General features: G+C 36.3%; 1 protein-coding gene across 5 annotated transcripts in view; it reads left to right on the top strand.

Annotated features, from left to right (window-relative positions):
* NPHP3 (nephrocystin 3) overlaps positions 1-22,766 on the top strand; it is a 43,889-nt gene extending 21,123 nt beyond the window's left edge. The window contains exons 11-28 of one of the 5 annotated variants that reach the window (XM_058729904.1): positions 643-757; positions 1,206-1,349; positions 1,818-1,915; positions 3,230-3,332; positions 3,741-3,823; positions 6,422-6,560; positions 8,203-8,367; positions 9,752-9,846; positions 10,860-10,982; positions 14,290-14,479; positions 14,640-14,881; positions 15,931-16,006; positions 17,668-17,795; positions 18,709-18,949; positions 19,994-20,119; positions 20,930-21,045; positions 21,662-21,838; positions 22,082-22,766. In XM_058729904.1, the coding sequence (XP_058585887.1) occupies positions 643-757; positions 1,206-1,349; positions 1,818-1,915; positions 3,230-3,332; positions 3,741-3,823; positions 6,422-6,560; positions 8,203-8,367; positions 9,752-9,846; positions 10,860-10,982; positions 14,290-14,479; positions 14,640-14,881; positions 15,931-16,006; positions 17,668-17,795; positions 18,709-18,949; positions 19,994-20,119; positions 20,930-21,045; positions 21,662-21,838; positions 22,082-22,094 (2,374 nt within the window). In that variant the 3' untranslated portion in view covers positions 22,095-22,766. Of the gene's footprint in view, positions 1-642; positions 758-1,205; positions 1,350-1,817; positions 1,916-3,229; positions 3,333-3,740; positions 3,824-6,421; positions 6,561-8,202; positions 8,368-9,751; positions 9,847-10,859; positions 10,983-14,289; positions 14,480-14,639; positions 14,882-15,930; positions 16,007-17,667; positions 17,796-18,708; positions 18,950-19,973; positions 20,120-20,929; positions 21,267-21,661 lie in introns of those variants that run through there. The other 4 variants (XR_009261772.1, XM_058729906.1, XM_058729905.1 and 1 more) reach the window with 4 other exon arrangements.
* Positions 22,767-23,198: the final 432 nt, after the last annotated feature.

The raw sequence follows: 23,198 nt of genomic DNA, 5'->3' as shown, positions 1-23,198 counted from the left end.
TGCCCCTCCCCCATTCATGCTCTGTCTCTCTCTGTCTCAAAAATAAATAAACGTTAAAAAAAATAAAAATAAAAAAATAAAGGATGACTTGTATTATGAATGTAAAGTCATTCTTCAAATTAGGGACTAAGGGTTATAGACGCTGATAAACTCTCTTTTACTTTCATTTTAGTTCCCATTATTTAAAAACAATTAGAATATTTTCTTTCATAATTATGATTTACATTGAAGAATTAGTATGTGTTGTTTCCTTTTTACTGCCCTTTTATTTAGTGGAAAATAATATTTTTTTAGAAAATAATATTTTTCTACCTAGCAAAGAAACTTCCTTTTTTCCTCTAATATATTTTTAGTTAAAGGTTAATGCTCATTTCACTAATACTTTAACTTCAAGTGTACACTATGTTGGTTTCCATTATTTAATATCAATTTTTAATTAAAATGAACCTATAATTTTTAAAGGTTTATTTAAAACAATCTAAAAGTGGAATAAAGATGGAAATCTCCCATGTTTATTCAAAAGTGAATGATAGGTGATTGCTGAGAGCTAGGTAGCATTTGATGTTTAATGCATTGTGAATTCTTTTTTGTATTGATAACAAATGAGTTTTATCAGTCTTATAAAAGGTCTTTTTCTTTCAGGATTCAGTTGCAACAGAAGAATTCCCCTAACACGCTAATTCTTTCTCATTTTGTGGGAAGGCCCATGTCAACCAGCTCAGAGCCTTCATTGATTATTAAACGGCTAACTCTAAAGGTATAATATGGCATGATTTGGAATTACCAGAATTTTTTTGATGTTTATTTATATATTTTGAGAGAGAGAGGGAGAAAGAGAAACCCAAGCAGGCTCCATGCTATCAGCCCAGAGCCTGACATGCAGCTTGATCTCATGAACAGAAGCATAAGGCCATAACCTGAGCCAAAATCAAGAGATGATACTCAACTGACTGAGCCACCCAGGCGCCCCACAGAACTATCAGAATTTTTATTTAGGATCAGAAATCGTTGGGGCCAAGTACCCAATGATTTTCAATTTTCAGTATTACCCATTTGTTTTGGATTTGTAGAAAGTTAAAAATAATACTCGATGCAGTTGGGTCCTCTTGGTTACTCAAGTTTGGTTTAAAAAGTAGGGATAGAAATTTCCCACCAACTGTGATAACGTGCAACTACTTTAATTTGTATGTGTTTTCATCTTGTAGTTGATGCAGCACTCTTGGTCAGTATCTGCTCTGACACTGGATCCTGCTAAGCTTCTAGAAGAATTTCCACGTTGGCTAGAAAAACTCTCTGCCCGTCATCAAGGCAGTATCATCATCATTATTGATTCTATAGATCAAGTTCAGGTACTGTTTTCACTTTGTAACCTAATGATACTCTCAGAAAGAAACAAAAATATCAGTAATGGCTATAGCAGGCATTTAAATATGTTTATGAGAAGAAAATGTTGATGTTGGTTCTGTTATTTCTGCTTAATTTCTAGGGAGGAAGCATGTGGATAAAAAATGTTCTGTATGCCAGTAGACACTAGTATTTTATTGGAAAGACCAATTGAATTCACCAATTAACAAATTTGTTTGTTTTGACATACTTTTAGGGCCTGGACATTTCCTTAAGTATCCAGAACTTGTGTCAGTAATAATAGTATTTTGCCACTTGTCTTTTAATATTCTGAGATCATCCAAAAAAAAAAGATTTTATCCTCGATAATAATGAGACATGTAATGAGAATTTCATTTTACTTGGGGAGCTATTATTGGGTTGTTTTGAAATATTTTGAATTAATAGAATGAATTTTGTTTTTGTATTTTAAGCAAGTGGAAAAACACATGAAATGGCTGATAGATCCACTGCCAGTGAATGTAAGAGTAATTGTTTCTGTGAATGTGGAAACATGCCCTCCAGCATGGAGGTATGACCTAACTTTAGCTCTTTCAGATTACTGAAGTGTTTTAAGTACAAACAAGGAAAGGTTTTAAAAGATACGTGTTTGTGTTTTTATGTTTTTCATATAAGTGGCAGTGAGGATAGGGAGAAGTGGATGAATTCAAGAGAAAGATACAATCTATAGGATTTGGTGGGAGGCTAGATCTGGGATGTCAAGGAGGGGAAAGCTGAACGGCCCCCAAGTTTCTGACTTGGGAAATCAAGTAAATTGTGGCTCTGTGAACTGAAATGGGGAACAAAAAGGATGGGAAGGTTTGTGGAGGAAAGGTTAGAAGTTTCGTTTTTGGACATGGTTGATTTGAGTTGCCAGGTGTAGCTCCAAATAGTGATGGCTAGCAGGCAGTTAAATTTACAGATGAGAAAATTGAGAATGCATGTTGCAGGATGATTAAATTCCAATCGGATTACGAGTAATTTGTGGACAAACGCTATCTTGTACTATCTTCATAGGCACGAATATAATACCTATGTTTAGTTTTATACTGAACATAGAGCTGGAAATGTTCTACCACTTTGCTGCCTAATGTATACACTATTTAAAAGTCTTGTTGGGGTCACCTGGGTGGTTCAGTCGGTTAAGCGTCCGACTTCAGCTCGGGTCATTATCTCATGGTTCATGAGCTCGAGCCCCACATCGGGCTCCGTACTCACAGCTCAGAGCCTGGAGCCTGCTTTGGATTCTGTGTGTCTCTCTCTCTCTGTCCCTCCCCTGCTTGCGCTCTGCCTCTCTTCTCTCTCTCTCAAAAATAAACATGAAAACAATAATAATAATTAAAAAAATAGAAGTCTTTGTTGGGATTAATTGCTGAAACTAATGATACGCATGTTAGAAAAGAATCAAATATTACCTAATAAGATTAACAGAGATTAGTTTTGCTGGTATTACAAAGGCAATATAAAAAATTAACTCTTGGGGCACCTGGGTGGCTCAGTCCGTTAAGCATCCGACTTCAGCTCAGGTAATGATCTCGCGGTCCATGAGTTTGAGCCCCACGTCGGGCTCTGTGCTGACAGCTCAGAGCCTGGAGCCTGTTTCAGATTCTGTGTCTTCCTTTCTCTCTGACCCTCCCCCGTTCATGCTGTCTCTCCCTGTCTCAAAAAAAAAATAAATAAACGTTAAAAAAAAAAAAAAGTTAAAATCAATCTTCTAAAAAATAAAATAAAAATAAAAATAAATTAAAAAAATTAATTCTTGTAATGGATTTTGACTTGTGTTTGGGTAGATTACAGCTTTAGTTGTATTAGAAGAGAATTTCATTTTTTTTCCTTTAAATAAAAGGTTGTGGCCTACACTTCATCTTGATCCTCTAAATCCAAAGGATGCAAAATCTATTATAATTGCAGAATGCCGCTCTATGGACATTAAATTGAGTAAAGAGCAGGTAAGTGTTTTTAATTTTACTGCTCTTTTACTCTCTATCGACTGTCCTATAAGACACCTTATATGAGACTTAAAATTCAACGTAGGAACTCTCTATTGTGTTAAGAGAAATTGGAGTCTTAATAATTGTTAAATGCATTTGCTCTTAAACTAACAAATATAGAAGGAGCAATAAAAACCTTTTGGGGCTTAAGTTTTACTTTATTAACCAGGTGTTTTTAAAGGCAGAAGAACATATGCATTCCAATCGCATCTGCGGTCCCCACCATATGGCAGTGATGCCACTGATGGCAGGAGCTATGTCATTTCTGCCAGGGATATTTGTTGATGGCTCCATAGTAAAGACCGCTTAATTCCAGGGTGGTTTTGTTTTTGTTTGTCTGTTTTGTGTTTTGGTAAACTGGTACAGGAGAAGAAGCTAGAGCGACACTGTCGTTCTGCTACAACCTGCAATGCCCTTTATGTCACCCTTTTCGGCAAAGTGATGGCGCGGTAAGTGGTGGCGAGCTTACATGAACTGCATGTCTTGTGTTTGCCGCAGACTGCTTCCTTGTCTTGGGAAACCGAGAGCTGATCACTGCGACAATCTCTTGTGCCACTCATATCAGATTCTGTTGATTCTAACAGAGACACTAACACCCTGTGAGAATGTGACTCGCGACTGCAGATTGATGATAGCCCATGAATTATAATAACTTGTTGGATATAGTTGTCTAATTTTCATCACGCTTACCGTATCCCTACTGGGGGTTGCCACAGAAGGCCATCTTTGCTCTTATTTGGGGTCCATGAGTGTTTCTTGTCACTTGCTTGAGGCCCCTAGCTTTGGGAAAATGACAGGCAACTGAGGCAAACAAATGTTATTTCAGGTATCCTTAAATATTAGTAGGTAGGTATGTAGGAATTTTTCATTGTCTGTGTTCTAAAATCCTGATAAACCTTTCATCCTAAAATGGATTCTTCTATATCAGATATTCATTAGTTGAAGCACCTGGGTGGCTCAGTCAGTTATGCGTCTGACTTTGGCTCAGGTCATGATCTCACAGCTCATGAGTTCAAGCCCCGTGTCAGGCTTTGTGCTGACAGCTCAGCGCCTGGAGCCTGCTTCAGATTCTGTGTCTCCCTCTCTCTGCCCCTCCCTGGCTCGTGCTCTGTTTCTCTCTCTCTCTCTCTCTCTCTCCCTCTCTCTCTCTCTCTCTCCCTCTCTCCCATTCTCTCTCTCTCTCTCCCTCTCTCTCTCTCTCTCTCCCTCTCTCTCTCTCTCTCTCTCTCTGTCTCTATCTCTCAAACTTAAATAAACATTAAAAAAATTTTTTAAAAACAAATATCCATGATATCCATTAGTCATTTCCCTTTAGGTAAGCCTTACAAAGTGTAACTACATTTCTTCTTCAGTACAGTCTCAACTTACTTCGACTCTTCACAACCAGAGGTAAAAAAGATGAATATGGTTCTGATGATCATCACGATAGATGGTAATCCTAGTACAGCTCATGTTCTAGACACTGAATCTAGTACTCTTCTCTCTCTCTTTTTTTTAATGTTTATTTGAGAGAGAGAAAGCATGGGTGGGAGAGGGGCAGCGAGAGAGGGTGAGAGAGAGAGGTTCTCAAGGAGGCTCCATGCTCCACAAGGAGCCCAGTGTGGGGCTCGAACTCACACACCATGAGATCATGACCTGAGCCAAAGTCAGATGCTTAACTGAGCCACCCAGGTGCCCCTGGTACTCATGTCTCTTAATTCCACATTCCCATCTTGAGCACCAAATTGGAAACGAAAACATCTTCTAAAATTTTGAATTGCCCATGATATTCCCACTGTTTTCAGTTTTGGCAGTCCATCTGGCCACTGTGAACATCAACAGCTTGCAGAAGTATGGTTCAAGAGCGTGAGTCCCTTTCCACATATTTCATAACATTTATTGAATTTAGCTATTTTAAGAGTGTTGACACAAGATGAACAAACCTTTTAGAATCTCTTAAAGTTTAACATTTATTTATTTTTGAGAGAGAGAGAACAAGTTGGGGAGGGATAGAGAGAGAGAGACAGAGGATCCAAAGCAGGCTCCACGCTCTGAGCACAGAACCTGATGTGGGGCTCGAACTCATGAACCACTCACGAACCATGAGTCATAACCTGAGCCGAAATCAAGAGTCCAGCACTTAACCAACTGAGCCACCTAGGTGCCCCAAGAGAGTTTTATTCGAGCCCGCAGTAGGACACCTTCCCTAGGAAACATGATCTTCACAGGAAAGAAAGTGCTCTGAAGAATGAACAGTTTTTACAGGGTTATATACTGTTTTTGCATCTTGTGAAAGCTCAAAAAATTATGGATTAACATAGGCAGGAATCATGAGTTTTAATGTCAGAATGCAGAGTGTAGGAGCATTGATTGACATCTTAAGGACAAGATGGCTTTCCTTTAGGCTACTTGTTTATAAGGCGAGGTACAATGAATATTTTGTGAGCCATAAATCAGGCTTTTGGTTTAAGCAAAGTTTATGTACAGTCATGCTGACTTAAAAAGAAATCTCAAATGGCTTCATGCTGACTTAGAAAGAAATCTCAAATTAGACCTTTAGAAGGTCTAATTAGACTCTAGACCTTTTTTTTTCTTCTTCTCTTTCTATATCTTCATATTGAAAAAAAGAAACTATTGGTAAATATTGTGTAATATTTTAAAACCACCCTATTTTCCGATTTTCTTAGCCTGATATTTTCTGAATCCTGGCTCTAAACAAATTTAATTTGCATCGCTAACTAATAACACTTACTTATAATTCTTTTCCTGCTTCCTGTATGTAGGTAGCCTGTCTTACTCATTTCTGTGTTCCATAATGTGCAGTAATTGCTTGACATATAGTAAGTCCCCAGCACGTGTTCACTGCATCGAGTTAAACTGTATACTAAAATAAACTTGATGATGCTGGCAGCCCCATAAAACTACCATTTTCCTATATAATGTTTTTTTGAATTTCTGTTAATCAGTTGAAGTATAAAAAATAGAGACCACGTTGTTTTTATCTACCCTAGATTTTTCACAGATGTTGGCTGTCTGTAAGAAATTAAACCTATTCTCAATTCCAACAGTGCTGGGAGAGCAGGCAATTTAGATAAAATCCTTCATCAGTGTTTCCAGTGTCAAGATACTATTTCATTATACAGACTTGCTCTGCGATCTATCCAGGAGTCCCTGGCAAATGATATGGATAAAGAACTCATGAAACAGGTAAAGGGTAATAAACTCATAGAAGTTGGCATTTATGTGTGAATTGAAGTAAATAGTAATTATTTTTAAATGTGTGCTTAAATATGTTTCAAGCATCTACAGGAATGCTGGCTACCATAGTGTGCTTGTGGCCAGAAGTGGTATCTCAAGAAACTTGCATTTTCCTCATGATCATTGAGATTTTTCATCTGTTCATGTTTATTAGTGATTCCTGTCTCCTTTTATGTGGTTTGCTGATCCAATCCTTTTTACTTGAGTTTTAATTGAGTCGCTAAATACAAATCCTCTTTTTTGCAGAGTTTGTAAATTAATTCCTTCTTCCTATTTGTTTCTTGTCTTAACTTTTTGGTATCATTCATTGTACAAAGTTTTATTTTGATGAAGTCAGATTTATCAACAGTTTATTTTATGGCCTATGCCTGTTATATCTTATTTTAAAAATCTTTTATTGTCAAAAAAAAATCTTTTGTTATCATAAAAATGTTCTCCTGTGTATTTTTTTTCCCTTTAAAATATTTTACAGTGTTGTTCTTCCTGTGTAAGTCCTTATCTTGAGGATTTATTTTTGTTTATTGTGTGAGGAAGGAATCTACTTTTTAATCTTTTATCATATGGTTAGCTAACTTTTCATTTTTTTTTTTAAATGTTTATTTTTGAAAGAGAGAGGCAGAGCATGGGTGGGGGAGGGACAGAGAGAGAAGGAGACACAGAATCCAAAGCAGGCTCCAGGCTCCAAGCTGTCAGCACAGAGCCCCACGAGGGGCTCGAACTCTCAGACTGCGAAATCATGACCTGAGCTGAACTTGGACGCTTAACTGACAGCCATCCAGGCGCCCCTCATTTTTCTGGAGTACATCTCTTCTGCTAATTTGGATATCACACTCACAAATTAACATGAATTTGTTTTCTGAGCTCTTCTGTTCCAGTTTTGCTCATTCCTTGCCAATACCATGGTGTCTTAACTCTTAGAGCTTTAAAGTAAGCTTTCATATATGGTTGGTCTGTGGGATGATGTTTTCTCATGCACCTCTTCACTGAGGGTACAGCTCTTGGATCCCTGGTGTTGGGAAGCTTTCTAGTTCCAACTCCTCCCCTTACCGGGTTTAAGGGCTCACCTTCCATCCCTGCTGTGGGTGTGAAAACCCAAGCATTTGAGTTACTGGGAAGGTTGCCTGTCCTGGATCCCCACCTCCCCCAGGGACAGCAGCTCCAGCCCTTAGCCCTCTGATGTTCACTTTCCTATTCACTTCTGGCACCTGGGGGATTTCTTTTTCGTAGGTTCAGCTGTACTTTTAGAGATGTTTTGTTATATGTTGTCTTCTATTAACAGGCATCTATAGTAAAAGAACTATTTTCTTCTACCATTGTCCCAAAACTGGAACTTTGTCATTAGTTTTAATCTGTTTCCTGAGGCTTTAATTCTCCTCAAACTTGTTTCTGTGTGTTATTTTTGGCATGCTAGATTTACTATATACACTATCTTATTCTTGATTAATGGCTTTTGGAAAGTATGTTTTATTCTAAGAAATCTGTTTCTTTATTAAATCATTTGAACAATAAGTTTGAATAAGAAGTTAATAACCTTTTAATGGCTTTTTGTTACTTACAGAGGTGATCATTGTTAATTCACTTCTCTACCTAGATTCTCTGCCTCATAAATGTTAGTCACAATGGTGTGAGTGAATCAGAATTGATGGAACTCTACCCTGAGCTGTCCTGGGCTGTCTTGACCTCCCTCATTCACAGTTTACACAAAATGTGCTTGTTGACTTATGGTTGTGGCTTGCTCAAGTTTCAGCATCTACAGGTAGATGTTATTGTAATAAGGTTTTTTAACTATAAATGTCAACATCCCATGCTATTTTAAGTGTTTCCATTATAAGACAAAGTTGAAATTTTAAATTTGGCATTACAAAATTGCTTTTGCAATGATTTTAGGTTAAGTGTAAAATTTGGCTAATATTTATTATTCTTACAAAGTACCTTTATGAAATGGCTATTACAACAGCCCCCCCTTATCTGTAGGAGACACATTCCAAGAACCCCAGAGAATGCCTAAAACCAGGATAGTACTGAACCTTATATAAACTATGTTTTTTCCCTTACACGTGCCTACCCATGATAAAGTTTAATTTATAATTTAGGGACAGTATGAGATTAACAACAATAACTAATAATAAAACAAAATAATTATAACAATGTACTGTACTAAAAATTATGGGAATGTTGTCTCTTTCTCTCTCAAAATGTCTTATTATACTGCACTCACCCTTCTTGAGATTATAAAATGTCTACATGATGAGATGGAGTGAGGTGAATGGCATAGGCACTGGGACCTAACTTTGGGTTACTACTGACCTTCTGACCATAATATCAGAAGGGTGTCTGCTTTTAAACCCCATTTGGCCATGGGTAACTGAAATTGCAGAAAGTGAACCTGGGGATAAAAAGGAACTACAGTACTTTACAAAGTAGTTTCTTTCCAAAAGAGAAAAAATATTTTTTTTTTCAATTTTATGTTCCGTTGATTGCTAGTGTAATTACACTTCAAGAGCTTGGACTCAGTAAGTCAGTATGCCTCAGTTCACAATCCAGCTCTTCACAGTTTAACAGCTGTGTAACCTTGGGTAAATTCGGTAAGCTGTGGGTAGATTTTTCCAGCTTACTACAGGGTATGTGAAGAGAATTTGTTGAGATGGTCCTTGACCCTAAATGAGGTCCTAGACATGATGTCTAGCACATAGTAGTGAATGTTTAGGAAATACTGACTAGTATAATTGTTATCATCTGCAATGCCATGGTTGATTTATGTGTATACAAATGCAAGTTAAGTCTTTCATGTGAGTATGCTGCATTGTATTTGTAGGTGTGAAATGTTTGTGATCTCATAGGCTCATCTTTCTCTTTTATTGTGTATTGCTTAAATAAATTCCTTTTTAGTACTTTTTCACTCCACATTTCTGCACTAACTAGAAATTTGAATTAAATTGTGTTTTAGGTGCCTCCAGGAGATTTTTATTCTCATGTCAGTTTATCACATAAATGTATGCTGAATTTTAAAATATTTTTATGTCATCTGTATTATACAACTATAAAATTGAAATAATTATAAATTCCTATTTATAAATTAATTTTTAGATATTCAGTGACTAACAGAAAATAGACTACAGTATTTTTTATTTTTTTTCCAGGTTTGGGAAACAGTGAGACTGGAATACATGGAAGATCCCACCATTATTTCTTCATACAGGCAAAAGCTAATCAACTATTTTACCATGCAGTTAAGGTATTATAAATATCCATATAGTTCTTCTGTAACACATTTTATCTTTGTGTCTTTATTTCTCTTCCTTAGCTTATAACTTAATGTATAAAAATTTAATTATTAAAAGGTAATAATAAGTTGGCTCAGTTGATTGAGTGTCTGGCTTTTGATTTTGGCTCAGGTCATGATCTCATAGTTCATGGGATCAAGCCCTGCGTTGTACTCCACACTGAGCAGGGAGCCTGCTTGTGATTCTCTCTCTTTCCCTCTGCCCCTTCTCCCCCATTCATGCTCACTCACTCTCTCTCTCTCTGAAATAAAAAATTTTTTTTTAATTATTACAAAAAACATTAAATATTCTCCCTAGTCTGGTAATGTCAAAAGAACTATAAAGATTATTATGTAAGTCAGTCTTTTAATATTATGCTAAAGATTTAAATTGATTTACATGAAATCAGTGTAGGGTTATTTTATTATTATCATTTTATTCCAGTTTAGTAGTTTAAAAATGTGTGTCTGTGTATATCCATGTGTGTATATTTGGGTTGATTGAGAGTTTTTTAAATAGTTCAATTTTAAGAAAATACCTTGAGAGTTTGATTGATGGTCCTAATATCACTTTATTTATTTTCTTAGTTACAGTGACAGAGTTTCTGATTTTGACATAATTTTCTCAGTATTAGATTATATTTAGGGGCACCTGGGTGGCTCAGGCAGTTGAGTATCCAACTCAATTTTGGCTCAGGTCATAGTCGCAGAGTCATGAGATCTGGCCCCATGTCAGGCTCTGTGCTGAGCATGGAGCCTGCTTAAGATTCTCTCTCTCTCCCTCTGCCTCTCTCCTGCTCACGTGTTCTCTCTCTCTCTCTCTCTCTCTCTCTCTCCCTCTCTCAAACTAAAAACAAAAAAAAAAAATTTTTTTTAATTACACTTAAAGAGTCAGAGAATACATTTTTCTTTCTTCACCATTTGCCTTTTGAGGCAATATCATTGTTGGAAGGTATTATTGAGTGTTGTCTCTTCCCTTCTAATAGTCGGGACCGAGTGACTTGGAGAAGTACAGATGAACTCCCTTGGCTTTTTCAGCAGCAGGGAAGTAAACAGAAGTTACATGATTGCCTTCTCAATCTCTTTGTGTCTCAAAACCTTTATAAAAGGTAAGAAACTTATTTGTAGAACATCTTTCCCCAGAAAAACAGATTTAAACAATTGATCGGTGTAACAAAGAAAAATGGCATTTTTAATTTAGCTTTAAGACCTTAAGCCATAAAACTCCTAGAAAACATAGTATGTAACTGCTTGACGCCAGTCTTGGTGGTGATTTCTTGAGTCTGACATAAAAAGCAAAAGCATCAAAAACAAAATAAACCAGTGGAACTAAATCAAATTAAAAAAGCTGCACCGCAAAGGAAATCATAAACAAAATGAAAAGGCAACCTACTGAATGAGAGAAAATATTTGCAAATCATACATATGCAAAGGAATTAACATTCAAAATATTTAAGAACTCATACAACTCAATAACAACAAGAATCTGATTAAAACATGGGCAGAGGATCTGAATAGACATTTTTCAAAAAAAAGAGATACATGTAGCCAACGGGCACATGAAAAAATGCTCAACATCAGTAATCATTGGGTGAATTCAAATTAAAACCATACTGAGCTATCACCTCACACCTATAGAATGACTGTTATCAAGAAGACAAGAGATAACAAATGCTGGCGAGGATATAGAGAAAAGGGAACCCTGGTGCACTGTTGGTGGGAATGTAAAATGATGCAGCCACTGTGGAAAACAGTATGAGGTTCCTCAAAAAATTAAAAATAGAACTGTGATATGATCCAGCAATTTCATTTCTGGGTATATATCTGAAGAAAACAAAAACAACAATCTGAAAAGATATGTGCACCATTGCAACATTATTTACAATAGCCAAGATATGGAAACAACCTAAGTGTCCATTGATAGATGAATGGATAAAGAAAATGTGTGTGTGTGTGTGTGTGTGTGTGTGTGTGTGCATTCATATACATACATACAATAGAATGTTACTCAGCCATAAAAAAGAATGAAATCTTGCCATCTGCAACAACACTGACAGATCTTTAGGGCATTTTGCTAAATGAAAGAAGAAAGACAAATACTGTGTGATCTCACTTATATCTGGAATCTACAAAAAAAAAACAAAAACAAAAACCAAACATGCCCTTGATACAGAGAAGAAATTGGTGGTTGCCAGAGGCAGAGGGTAGGGAAGGGGTTAAAGTGGGTGAAAGGAGTCAAAGGGCACAGACTTCCAGTTATTAAATAACTAAGTCATGGGGAGGTAATGTACAGCATGACGACTATATAGTTAATAATACTATACTGCATCTTTAAAAGTTGCTAAAGAAGTAGGTCTTAAAAGTTCTCTTGACAAGAAAAGAAATTCTGTAACCATGCAATAAGGACAGATGTTAATTAGACTTATTGTGGTGATCATTTTGCAATACCCCCTTTCCATGGGGGATATGTTCCAAGACCCCCAGTGGATGCCTGAAGTCACAGATAGTACCAAGCCCTATATATATTATGTTTCTTCCTGCACATACATACCTATGGTTAATTTTAATTTAATTTTAATTAAGTTTAATTTATAAGTTAGGCATAGTAAGATATTATAACTATAACTAGCAATAACTAATAATAAAATAGAACAATTATAACAGCTATACTATACTAAAAGTTATGTGAATGTGGTCCCTCTCTCTCTCAAAATATCTTCCTGGACTGACTGACCCTTCTTGTGATGATGTGAGATGTTACAGTGCCCACATGATATGAGATGAAGTGAGGTGAATAGAGTAGGCTTGTGATGCAGCCTTAGGCTACTATTGACCTCCTGATGATATGTCAGAAGGAGGATCATCTACTTCTGGACTGTGGTTGATCACTGGTAACTGAAACTGCCGAAAGTGAAACTGGGGATAGGGGGAACTCTGTATATACATATTTCAAATCAGTAGCTGTATACCTGAAATTAATAGTTGTTTATCAACTATGCCTTGAAAAATAAATAAATTACAAAAAAAAGATAATGCTGTAATAAAAGTGGGATTTAGAGAAGAAAGCAGCTGGCAAAGAGGAACATCTGAGCAGGCCTGGAAAGATGGATGAAATTGGATTCTGCTGTAGAATTTAGATGAGCAGAAAGAAGGCTGTGTGTACTATGGGCTGAGCTCTGCTGATAAGCACATTACATTAACCTAACAAGTACTTATTGTATCCCCAAGTGCTAGGGATAAAACATAGCACAATTAAAAATAATAATGAAAAAAAAAACCTATAAAAACAAGTCCAGATTCAGTGGTACCTGAAATTTAAAAAAACTGGGAGAAATTTTAAGACAATTTGCAAATTGCCACGAGATCTTTTCCCAAGAGGTAAAGTAAAAAAGAATATTGCGGTTTTTAAAAAATCAGAACTGAGATGATCTTGAGATACCTTTCTATCTTACCCTTGCATTTAAGCAGGTTTAAATCCAAACCACCCATGGAGGTGGTTCATGACATCTGCCTTTCATGGCCCTCCGGTATCTCAAAGTATAGCCTTGAAACCAGATTCTGGGCCGGCTTGCCACAAAATCCGACTGGTGTTAAATTTAAAGAAAGGATTACCCCTTTTCAGAAATTATATTGTCTCTTCTGGTTATGTTTGAATTTGCCAGTGGCCAGACCACCTTTTCACGATCAAGCTTCTGACCTCTAAGCCTCATGGGAGTTCACGTTACTGTCTTACCTAGAAACTCAGACATTTCTCTTAACATAGCTACATAATTTGTTTTGCTCCTAAGTGAACTTTTCAAATTTTTTTGTTATACCTCCTAAATTATTTCTGATCTCCATTCAAACCTTTGAAATCATGATTCCTTTGAAATCAGATTTACTCTTAGTTTGCCAGCTCTCCCATCCTACTAATGTCATCTCCAGATGAATACGCTTACTTTTATATTTCTATTCTGACAGTTGCCTGTGTTTATTAGTTTCTTGTTCTAATTTCCATCATTTAAAATAATGATCTGGGTGAATTTAGCAGTTGACTGCATATCACGAAATGTCTAGAAAGAATTCTGGTAGATTTCCACTGGTGAGTAACCATAATGATAGTAATGATAACAGCCGGCACTATGGAGTACTTGCTGTGTGCTATAATCTGCTTATAGTAACACCTTAGGCAGGTAGTGTCAGTGACCCCTTTCTGCAGAAAAGGATGACAGAGTATAAGAGGTCAGACAACCTGCTCAAGACCACACAGCTAGGAAGTGGTGGACTCAGCAGGTTGGAGTCTACAGTTTTCCCTCTCTCTGTACTACACTTGCCTACTAATAAAGCGTCAGTAGCTTATATGAATTCTGGCACTTTCACTCAACAGTGGGTTTTAATGTTTGATTTTCATTAAGTTACTGTTTTTTGTTGAAACAGAGGACACTTTGCTGACTTGCTGAGTTATTGGCAGTTTGTTGGCAAAGACAAAAGCGCAATGGCAGCAGAGTACTTTGATTCATTGAAGCAGCACGAGAAAAACTGGGAAGGCGAGGAGAACATGATTTGCCTGGCGGATCTTTATGAAACCCTGGGGCGATTTCTCAGGGATCTAGGCCTCCTTAGTCAGGTATGCTCAGCGAGGAATCACAGACTGTGTGGGTTTTTCCTGTGTGCTCTTCTCTCCTCCCTAGGAGTTAGTGCAGCTTTAATTTGTTGTGCTGATCACATCGCAGCTCTTAACGGTATTTCACTCACTTTACCTGGCCTTGAACCCTTTTTTTTCCTAGGCTGTGGTGCCTTTGCAGAGGTCTCTAGAAATTCGAGAAACAGCTTTAGATCCAGATCACCCAAGAGTGGCTCAGTCCCTCCACCAACTAGCGAGTGTGTACGTGCAGTGGAAGAAGTTTGGCAATGCAGAACAGTTGTATAAACAAGCATTAGAAATCGCAGAAAATGCTTACGGCGCGGAGCATCCACATATTGCTCGTGAACTTGAGGCACTTGCAACTTTGTACCAGAAACAAAATAAGTAAGATTTAGATGAGTAATACTCTGGTTTTATGATGGGGAGTCACAGTTCTTGATGTACTTATGTGTTCAGCTTTGTTTTGTGGCTATGTACTTTTCCTTATCCTATATTCTTTTCAGTCCACCATGTTCAAATATTATTCTCAGTCTTGGGTGTTTGTGGCGTAAACAGAAAACTAGCACCACAAGATTCATCTCTATTTGAAGATGCGTGCAAGCTAGAGCATGGACTTTGGAGTTGTATAGTCGGGTTTAAATCTGGGCCCATTCATTGACTGGCTTTGTAATATTAAGTGTATTACTAACACAGGGCAGCAAACGATTGCCCACAGGCCAAATCCAAAAGGCCCCTTGTTTTGTAAATAAGGTTGTATTGGAACATAGGCACATTTTACGTGACTGCTTCCATAAACTTCCACACGGCTGCTTCCATGATTCACTAACAGATTGTTATATTTGTAACAGACCACATGGCCCATAAAACCTAAAATATTTACTATCTAGCCCTTTACAGAAAAAGTTTACCAGTCCCTGGTGTAATAAAAAGTCTCATATCTGTTAGGCACCCACTGAATGTCATCTTTTCCTCTTATCAAAAATCATTTTCTTCGCACTATCGTAAATGATACATATTGGAATTTTTTCTTTTAATTTCTAGAAGTATTGTTTCACACAATTTTTTTGTGAATTTCACATTTATATTTGACCAGAAATTAGCACATACAGAAGAAGGTGGTAGAACAAACTAAAATTTTAGATTTTCATATAGTTAGGTCATCCTTTAGAGATTTGAAGTGAGTTAAGTCCGTTAAAAATCTATTAAATGTCAGCTACTTGGAGAGCTAGGTTTGTTTTGTTAGATTATGTTTTATGAAGTTTTTTGTTAAAGATTTTTAATTCTGTGTGACTGTCATCTTTAGAAATTATGCTATATTTAAGAGCCAAAAACAAAACAAAAACTTTACACTAGGTAAGGAATGCTTTCATTTGCCTGAAATATGATAAATTGGACATGTGTTTCTTTTGTTTGACTTTATTTTTTTTTTTAAGATATGAACAAGCTGAACATTTTAGGAAAAAATCCTTTAAAATCCGTCAGAAAGCTACAAGGAGAAAAGGCAACTCGGTAATGAGAGATTTCTTTTGTGTTGTGCTTTGAAGCAGAAGAAAAGAGCATGTCTGAATATCATAATATAGATGCATACACCTCACCTATTTAAGAACTTTAGATATTAAATTGACTTCTATAAAAGTACTAATTAACATTTTCCTTATATGTATAATACCTGCGTAAGTATTAGAATTACTGGAAAGTACAACTTAGCAGGCTTTTAAAAAGTGGAACTAGGGGCACCTGGGTGGCTCAGTCTGTTGCGTGTCTGACTTCGGTTCAGGTCACGATCTCACAGTTCATGAGTTCAAGCCTCCACATTGGGCTCACTACTGTCAATGCAGAGCCCTCATCAGATCTTCTGTCCCCCTCTCTCTCTGCCCCTCCCCTGCTTGTGCTCTCTCTCTCAAAAAAAAAAAAAAAAAGAAAAGAAACATTTAAAAAAAGTGGAACTATATATTACAGTATATTGCAGTATATACATATTTCATATCATCCTGTTGTATACCTTAAACTCACACAATGTTTTATGGCAATTATGTCTCAATAAACATTGAAAATAATTTTTTTTTTTTTTTTACTTTTTTTAAAAGTGTAACTATAGGGGCGCCTGGGTGGCTCAGTCGGTTGAGCATCCGACTTCAGCTCAGGTCACAATCTCGCGGTCCGTGAGTTCGAGCCCCGCGTCGGGCTCTGGGCTGACGGCTCAGAGCCTGGAGCCTGCTTCCGATTCTGTGTCTCCCTCTCTCTCTGCCCCTCCCCCGTTCATGCTTTGTCTCTCTCTGTCTCAAAAATAAATAAACGTTAAAAAAAATTTTTTTTAAATAAAATAAAATAAAAGTGTAACTATAAAGTTCATTTGAAAGTTAGACTTTTGAAGATGGACTTAAAAGCTGCTTCTTTTCTTTAAAGGAAAAAAAAGATATTTTTAATATATTATGCTAAATGCAAATGCATAGAAATTCTTACCCTTGAGCACACATACAAAAAAATATTTTCATTTTTCTAAGCTGCTGATTAAATATAGCCTGTTTATTTTAACTTCAAATGCTATGTACATTTTTAATTAAATATTTTTGACATATAACACTGTAAATTTAAGGTTGTACATGTTAATTTGATACATTATATATTGTAATATTATTGCTATTGTAGTGATAGCACCTCTATCCTATCACGTAATTATTTCTTTTTTGTGGTGGGAATAATTAAGATCTAATCTCTTAGCAAATTTGATGATTATAATACAGGATTATTGTCTGTATTCACTATACTGTGCATTTGATTTCCAGGATTTATTTGTTTACTACTTGCAAGTGGTATATACGGTTTAAGTACCTGATGTTTAAGTGTTTAGCAGTGGGATTGGTAAATATCTGCAGGTTAACTTTGTGTCCTGACCTTTTTGAAGCACTTGGGGCTCAGTTCACTTTGCTAAGATACGTCATCATCACTTTCACAAAATGGTACTTTTAATGAATTTAAAAATGTGATGCCATGTGGAAGTATGTGCATTTTCAATAATCATTGGATTAATTCAGTGTGAAACTTAAAATAATTGTAATCTACTTTAAAGGGAACGAAAGGAGCCAGGATTTCTTAGGACTCCAGTATAGTGTTTCAGAATCAAAGACTGCACTTACCTAGTAATGATTATCAATTTGTGTTTATTTCAGTATGGATTCGCCCTTTTACGTAGACGAGCCCTACAGTTAGAAGAGCTCACGTTAGGTAAGGACACCCCTGACAATGCTCGGACCCTCAATGAACTTGGCGTTCTCTACTATCTTCAGAATAACCTGGAGTGAGTACCATGATGTTAATTATGAAAACAAGTGTCTGTTTTGTCTCTTAGATGAAAAGCTGGTTTATGTTTCTATCAAGTCAAGCTAGAATAAATTGATAGAAACCATGCCAGATTTCATGTACAGTATGTTCTGAACATAGCCACACTTAACAAAGACCATGGCATAGTCTCTACTGTTTCTGTCACTTTGTTTCTTTAGTAACTAAAAAGTTACTAAAAAGAGTATCTGTAGCATCCCTAGTATGTTTTATGTTTATGAAAAGTGTTTTGTGTCAGTATTGTATGTGAGACTTCACAAAAGAAACTGGCACCAAGGGATATTAAAGAATAGAATATAGATGGCTGCTAGTTTTGGTCTTCAGCTTATTTGTACTTAAAGGACTCAAAAAGGCATTAATATTTACACTCTGAAAAAAGAAGTGTTTTTGGACTAACTTGGATTTCAGAAAACTGTAATAAATTTGATACTTTGGATATGGGGAAAGTATAACAAATGTTTAGTCTCCTTCACAAGGGGTTCTTGAATTAAAAATTATTTAGTACTAACATCAAAGGAAGGAAGAGTGAATACCAAAATCTTTTGAGTTAGGTCTAATAGTTTTAAAGGTATCAGAAGTTTGTCCTGGAAAATATTTATGGGTTTGTTTTTTAGAAGTCAAGTGGAGAACTGAGGCAATCATTCCAGATACTTTAGGCCCTCACACTATCAGGAAATAATTTTTAATTTTTGGAAAAGGGCAGGAAGGGATGAGGGGTAGGAAAGAGGGAGAGAGGACTTTAACCGAATGCTTTTTATTAACTATCTTGGATTTAATAATTAAAATGCTTCAGTTCTCCACCTGACTTAGGGTTAAGGATTCTTACTTCTAGCAAATACGTTATTTAAACCATTTTGGGGTTTTATTCATAGAATAGCCGACCAGTTTCTGAAGCGGTCCTTAGAAATGAGAGAGCGAGTTCTAGGACCAGATCACCCAGACTGTGCCCAGTCTTTAAATAATCTGGCAGCTCTGTGCAATGAAAAGAAACAGTATGATAAAGCAGAAGAGCTTTACGAAAGAGCTTTAGACATTCGGAGGCGAGCATTAGCTCCTGATCACCCTTCTTTGGCCTATACAGTGAAGCACCTTGCAATCTTATATAAGAAAATGGTAAGTAATCCTTGACATGCTTACATGTGTTTTATAACATACCAATTAAGCCATAATTACTGGCAGCAAAATAATTTGTCTCCTGATGGATAGATTATTTTCTCTGAGCTTTTCAATCATGATTAATTTTTTTAACAAATAGCTGAGTAAAACATTAAAAAATATTATATCAGACTTAACTAAATTAAGATACCGGTCTGGTTTTGTTAAAATACATTCCAAATACAAATGCATTTATCAGCATTCTAATTGGATGGAACTTACATTTCAGAAGTTCTAAAATTCAACCATGATTAAGTTTCCTGTGTTAAGCAGCCATAAACATAACAAATCACCCAGTTGTCAGAGGTAAAGGAGGAATCTTTGTAGGTGATTAAGTGACCATTTAAATTTCACTGTTTCTTTTCTTTGCCTGCAATGAAATGTAACCATTTTTTGCCATAGGAATCTAGCCTGAGATACTTGGAGTTTTTGTAGCTGTTCCCCGCCCCCCCTCCAAAAAAAAAGCCAAAGAGGTCCACTTTCACTTTATTTAGTGCAGTTATAGAGCTGTGTAGACAAGGTCTTTAGACCTTGTGGGACCCTTGCTGGTCAACCTGGCACTGAAGTTGATGATTTAGTAAGAATGATGATGCATTGTTGCTATTTCTGCGCAACTTTCAAGTGAAAAAGAAACAATTAGGAAAACCTGGAAGGGAGTTGGTGGAAAATGAGATTTTATTTTGATGCCAAATCTAAATTATATACAGTAGCAAACATATTTTCCCGGTATTTTTACGTCACCGGGAACTTAGTGGTAATGGGTGATCTTTATAAAAGGGCTTTTTGAATTATCAAAGAAAATGTTTTTATATTCAGTGTGGCTTTACTTCATTAGATTTCAGTTATCTATCTATGAACTTAACCATTAAAGTGGGAGAAAATGCTGCTGAAATTTTTTTTCCTCAGAATTACTTAATAGAAAATTTTATTTATGGAAAAAGCTCTGATCAGATAGTATTTATTGTTTTAATATTTTTGTTAGATTTCACTTTTGTTTTTTAGGGGAAACTTGACAAAGCTGTACCTTTGTATGAGCTAGCTGTTGAAATTCGACAGAAATCTTTTGGCCCAAAGCACCCTAGTGTAGCTACTGCCCTGGTGAACTTAGCTGTTCTCTATAGCCAAATGGTAAGTTCCTACGTATTAACTCTTTATGAATGGTTTTAAGGTATGAAATATAGATAAATATGAATTAGCTGTGACACAGTAGCAGTAATTAAAGGAAATTTAAGATTGCTAATGTTTCCTTTAGGGACGCCTAGGTGGCTCAGTTGATTAAACATCTGACTCTTGATTTCAACTCAGGTCATAATCTCACAGTTTGTGAGTTCAAGCCCCACATTGGGCTCTGTGCTTATAGTGAGAAGCCTGCTAGGGATTCTCTCTCCCCCTCTCTCTCTGTCCCTTCTCCCACTCATGCACTCTCTGCCAAAATAAATAAACTTAAAAAAAAAAAAAAAGATTACTAATGCTTTCTTTAGTACTTGGGAAATTATTGAAGTTATATTTGTAAAACTTAAGTCCCTTCCTCTTAGCGTAAAACACCTACTGAGTGCTTAGTTCATTGCATAAGCTTGGTTTTTAAATTCTGGAGATTTTGTACATCTCTATATCTAATATTGTCTTTAAGCTGTGGCATTTGTCTATGATAGGTGAAAAGCAGGTGTTGTACCCACAGGGCAATAAATAGGTTTTTGCTTATATTTTTGGATTCAGGTCAATGGTCACCAAGACAGGTCTAAAACTTAGGTTTCTGACTTTCTAGTATACTGCTTCTACCGTTATGTTTAATAAATCTTTTCTATCCATATCCTGTGGGAGGTTATTAACCTTTTTAGAGGTGCTTACCCAAGTATATCAGCTTAGTCTAGAATATGTTAATAGTAAGTTCAGCAATTCCATGTGTTCAAGTGAGTGTTGTTACTTTTTTTTAATAAGAAAAAACATATCGAAGCCTTGCCATTATATGAAAGAGCATTAAAGATTTATGAAGACAGCCTGGGTCGGATGCATCCTCGAGTTGGAGAAACATTAAAAAATTTAGCTGTGCTTAGGTAAGAATTTTTTCAGCTTCCTGATAACAGCCAAACTCCATTTTAGAACAGCTTTGAGTCATCATAGAACAAAACAGAATATTTGGTGCTGATTGTTTTTCCTTGGACTCGAGGGGGTAAAGGGGCTGTTTGGGGTTGATTTACTTCAAGATACTAAAGTAAAGTAGTATCCAGAAGTGAAATGAAGGCTGCATAATCTCTGTTGTAGACGAGTGCATCAGGTAAGTAGTGAAAGATGGTTTACATTTGCAGCTAACAGGCTCTGGGGGTAATATGGGCAATTTGCTGTCCTCAAAACTAATTTACCATTAAGTGCATGTTGATTTTGCTTTTTCTGTGTTTGTGTATCTCAAGATGCGGAGACTTCCCTTAGCAGTTTCACTGCATCCATTACAACATGGTCTCTCTGGTGTCTATATGAGGCACTGAGATATACTTCAGCAGTTCAGATAGAAAGGAGAGTTTGGGTATTGTTTTACTAGACAGCCTGAGCGCATGCACTGGAAATAGAAGGGAGAAAGGAGTTATTCACAGCTCTTGTTATTCTGTATCCTGTAAGGTCATTTCAAGTTGTTAAGAGGTTATATTCTCATTTCAACAATTTTTTCTCACGAAGCTATGAAGAAGGGGATTTTGAAAAAGCTGCTGAACTATACAAAAGGGCGATGGAAATAAAAGAAGCAGAAACATCACTTTTGGGTGGAAAAGCTCCTTCCCGACATTCATCAAGTGGAGACACATTTAGCTTAAAAACAACCCATTCTCCTAATGTTTTCCTTCATCAGGGACCAAGGTAATGGCAATTACAATTCATTGCAAATGCACTTTCGGACAAAATAATTAAGAAACATTTGGAACATTAGAATTTAAAACATTAAAAAAATGTTAACTTATTTTTACTTTGTGTAATTTAATTGATATTTGCATGAAATTTCATTGGACTACATTGAGGTTTCAGTCATGATTGTGTCAGTGTATGCTGTTTAAAATAACTAACTTTCCTATTGTATGGGACCAATGGACGTGGACACCTTAGAATCCTAAAATGATATGAAGAATTGATCATGAAGAGTGGATTGGTCTGTTCAACAAGAGCTGGAAGAGCAGTAAAGACAAGGAGTTCAATTCCATAATTATTTCATCTCTCAGAGCTGCTCTGGCCTCACCATTCCTGGTCATGCTTTTCAGCAGTAGCCTGGCCTAATTCTCTACCTCGAAGAAGTTTCAAAGAATAAAGGGACAATGTTTATGAAAGGTTTGAATTGTCTTCTGTAAAATGAACTAGTAACAGTTGTCTCTGCTACCTTTTTAAAAATTCTACCTTTTCCATGAGCAGACTGGGCCAGGCCTAGTCTACATTGTTCTGCTGTGTTATATGTACCTGCATAATCTGAAGCCATTAATGCAGTAACAAGTCAAGTTCTTAGCATTCCTTGACCTTCCCCAAGATAGAGACATGACAGTCTCTTCTTTCTTAAATGGCTTAAATTGATCTCATTTATCTCAAACTCAGATTAGTCTGTTCTGTATTGAAAAATGAAATGTTTTACAGGTTTTATAAATGTTCTACATTTTGGTTAAAACCATTTATGTATTTATATATAATAAAATCTTTAATTTTAATACTTGTAAGATTCCAACATATTAATTATAAAGGTGAAAGATGTAATAGCTATACTTCACTGTTTTAAAATAAAAGTGCAGGGCACCTGGGTGGCTCAGTTGGTTGAGTGTCCGACTCTTGATTTCAGCTTAGGTCATGATCTCATCAGTTCATGAGTTCAAGCCCCACATTGGTCCATGCACTGACATTGCAGAGCCTGCTTGGGATTCTCTTTCTCCCTGCCCCTCCTATGCACAGAGGGCTCTCTCTCTCTCAGACTTTTCTTTTTTTAAGGGAAATTTAAAAATAAGAGTACAATTTCAAGTTTTCTTTTTACCACTCCATTTTATACCAAATTGAGTTTTGGTGACTTTATAAGGTTTTGGTTAATGTTCTGTAAGGCTTGGCTATGCACAGGATGGTCCATGAACCAGAATCATCAGTACTAGCTGGGAGCTGATGAAAAATTAAGACTCTAGAGGTTCTCCTCAGACCTACTGAATCAAAATCTGCAGTTTGGCTAGATCCCCAGGTGATTCATATGCACCTA

Source organism: Neofelis nebulosa, chromosome 5 (genome assembly GCF_028018385.1).
Source record: "Neofelis nebulosa isolate mNeoNeb1 chromosome 5, mNeoNeb1.pri, whole genome shotgun sequence".
NCBI classification, from domain to species: domain Eukaryota; kingdom Metazoa; phylum Chordata; class Mammalia; order Carnivora; family Felidae; genus Neofelis; species Neofelis nebulosa.
Note: the sequence above shows the minus strand (reverse complement) of the source record. Positions and strands in the feature narration are given on the sequence as shown.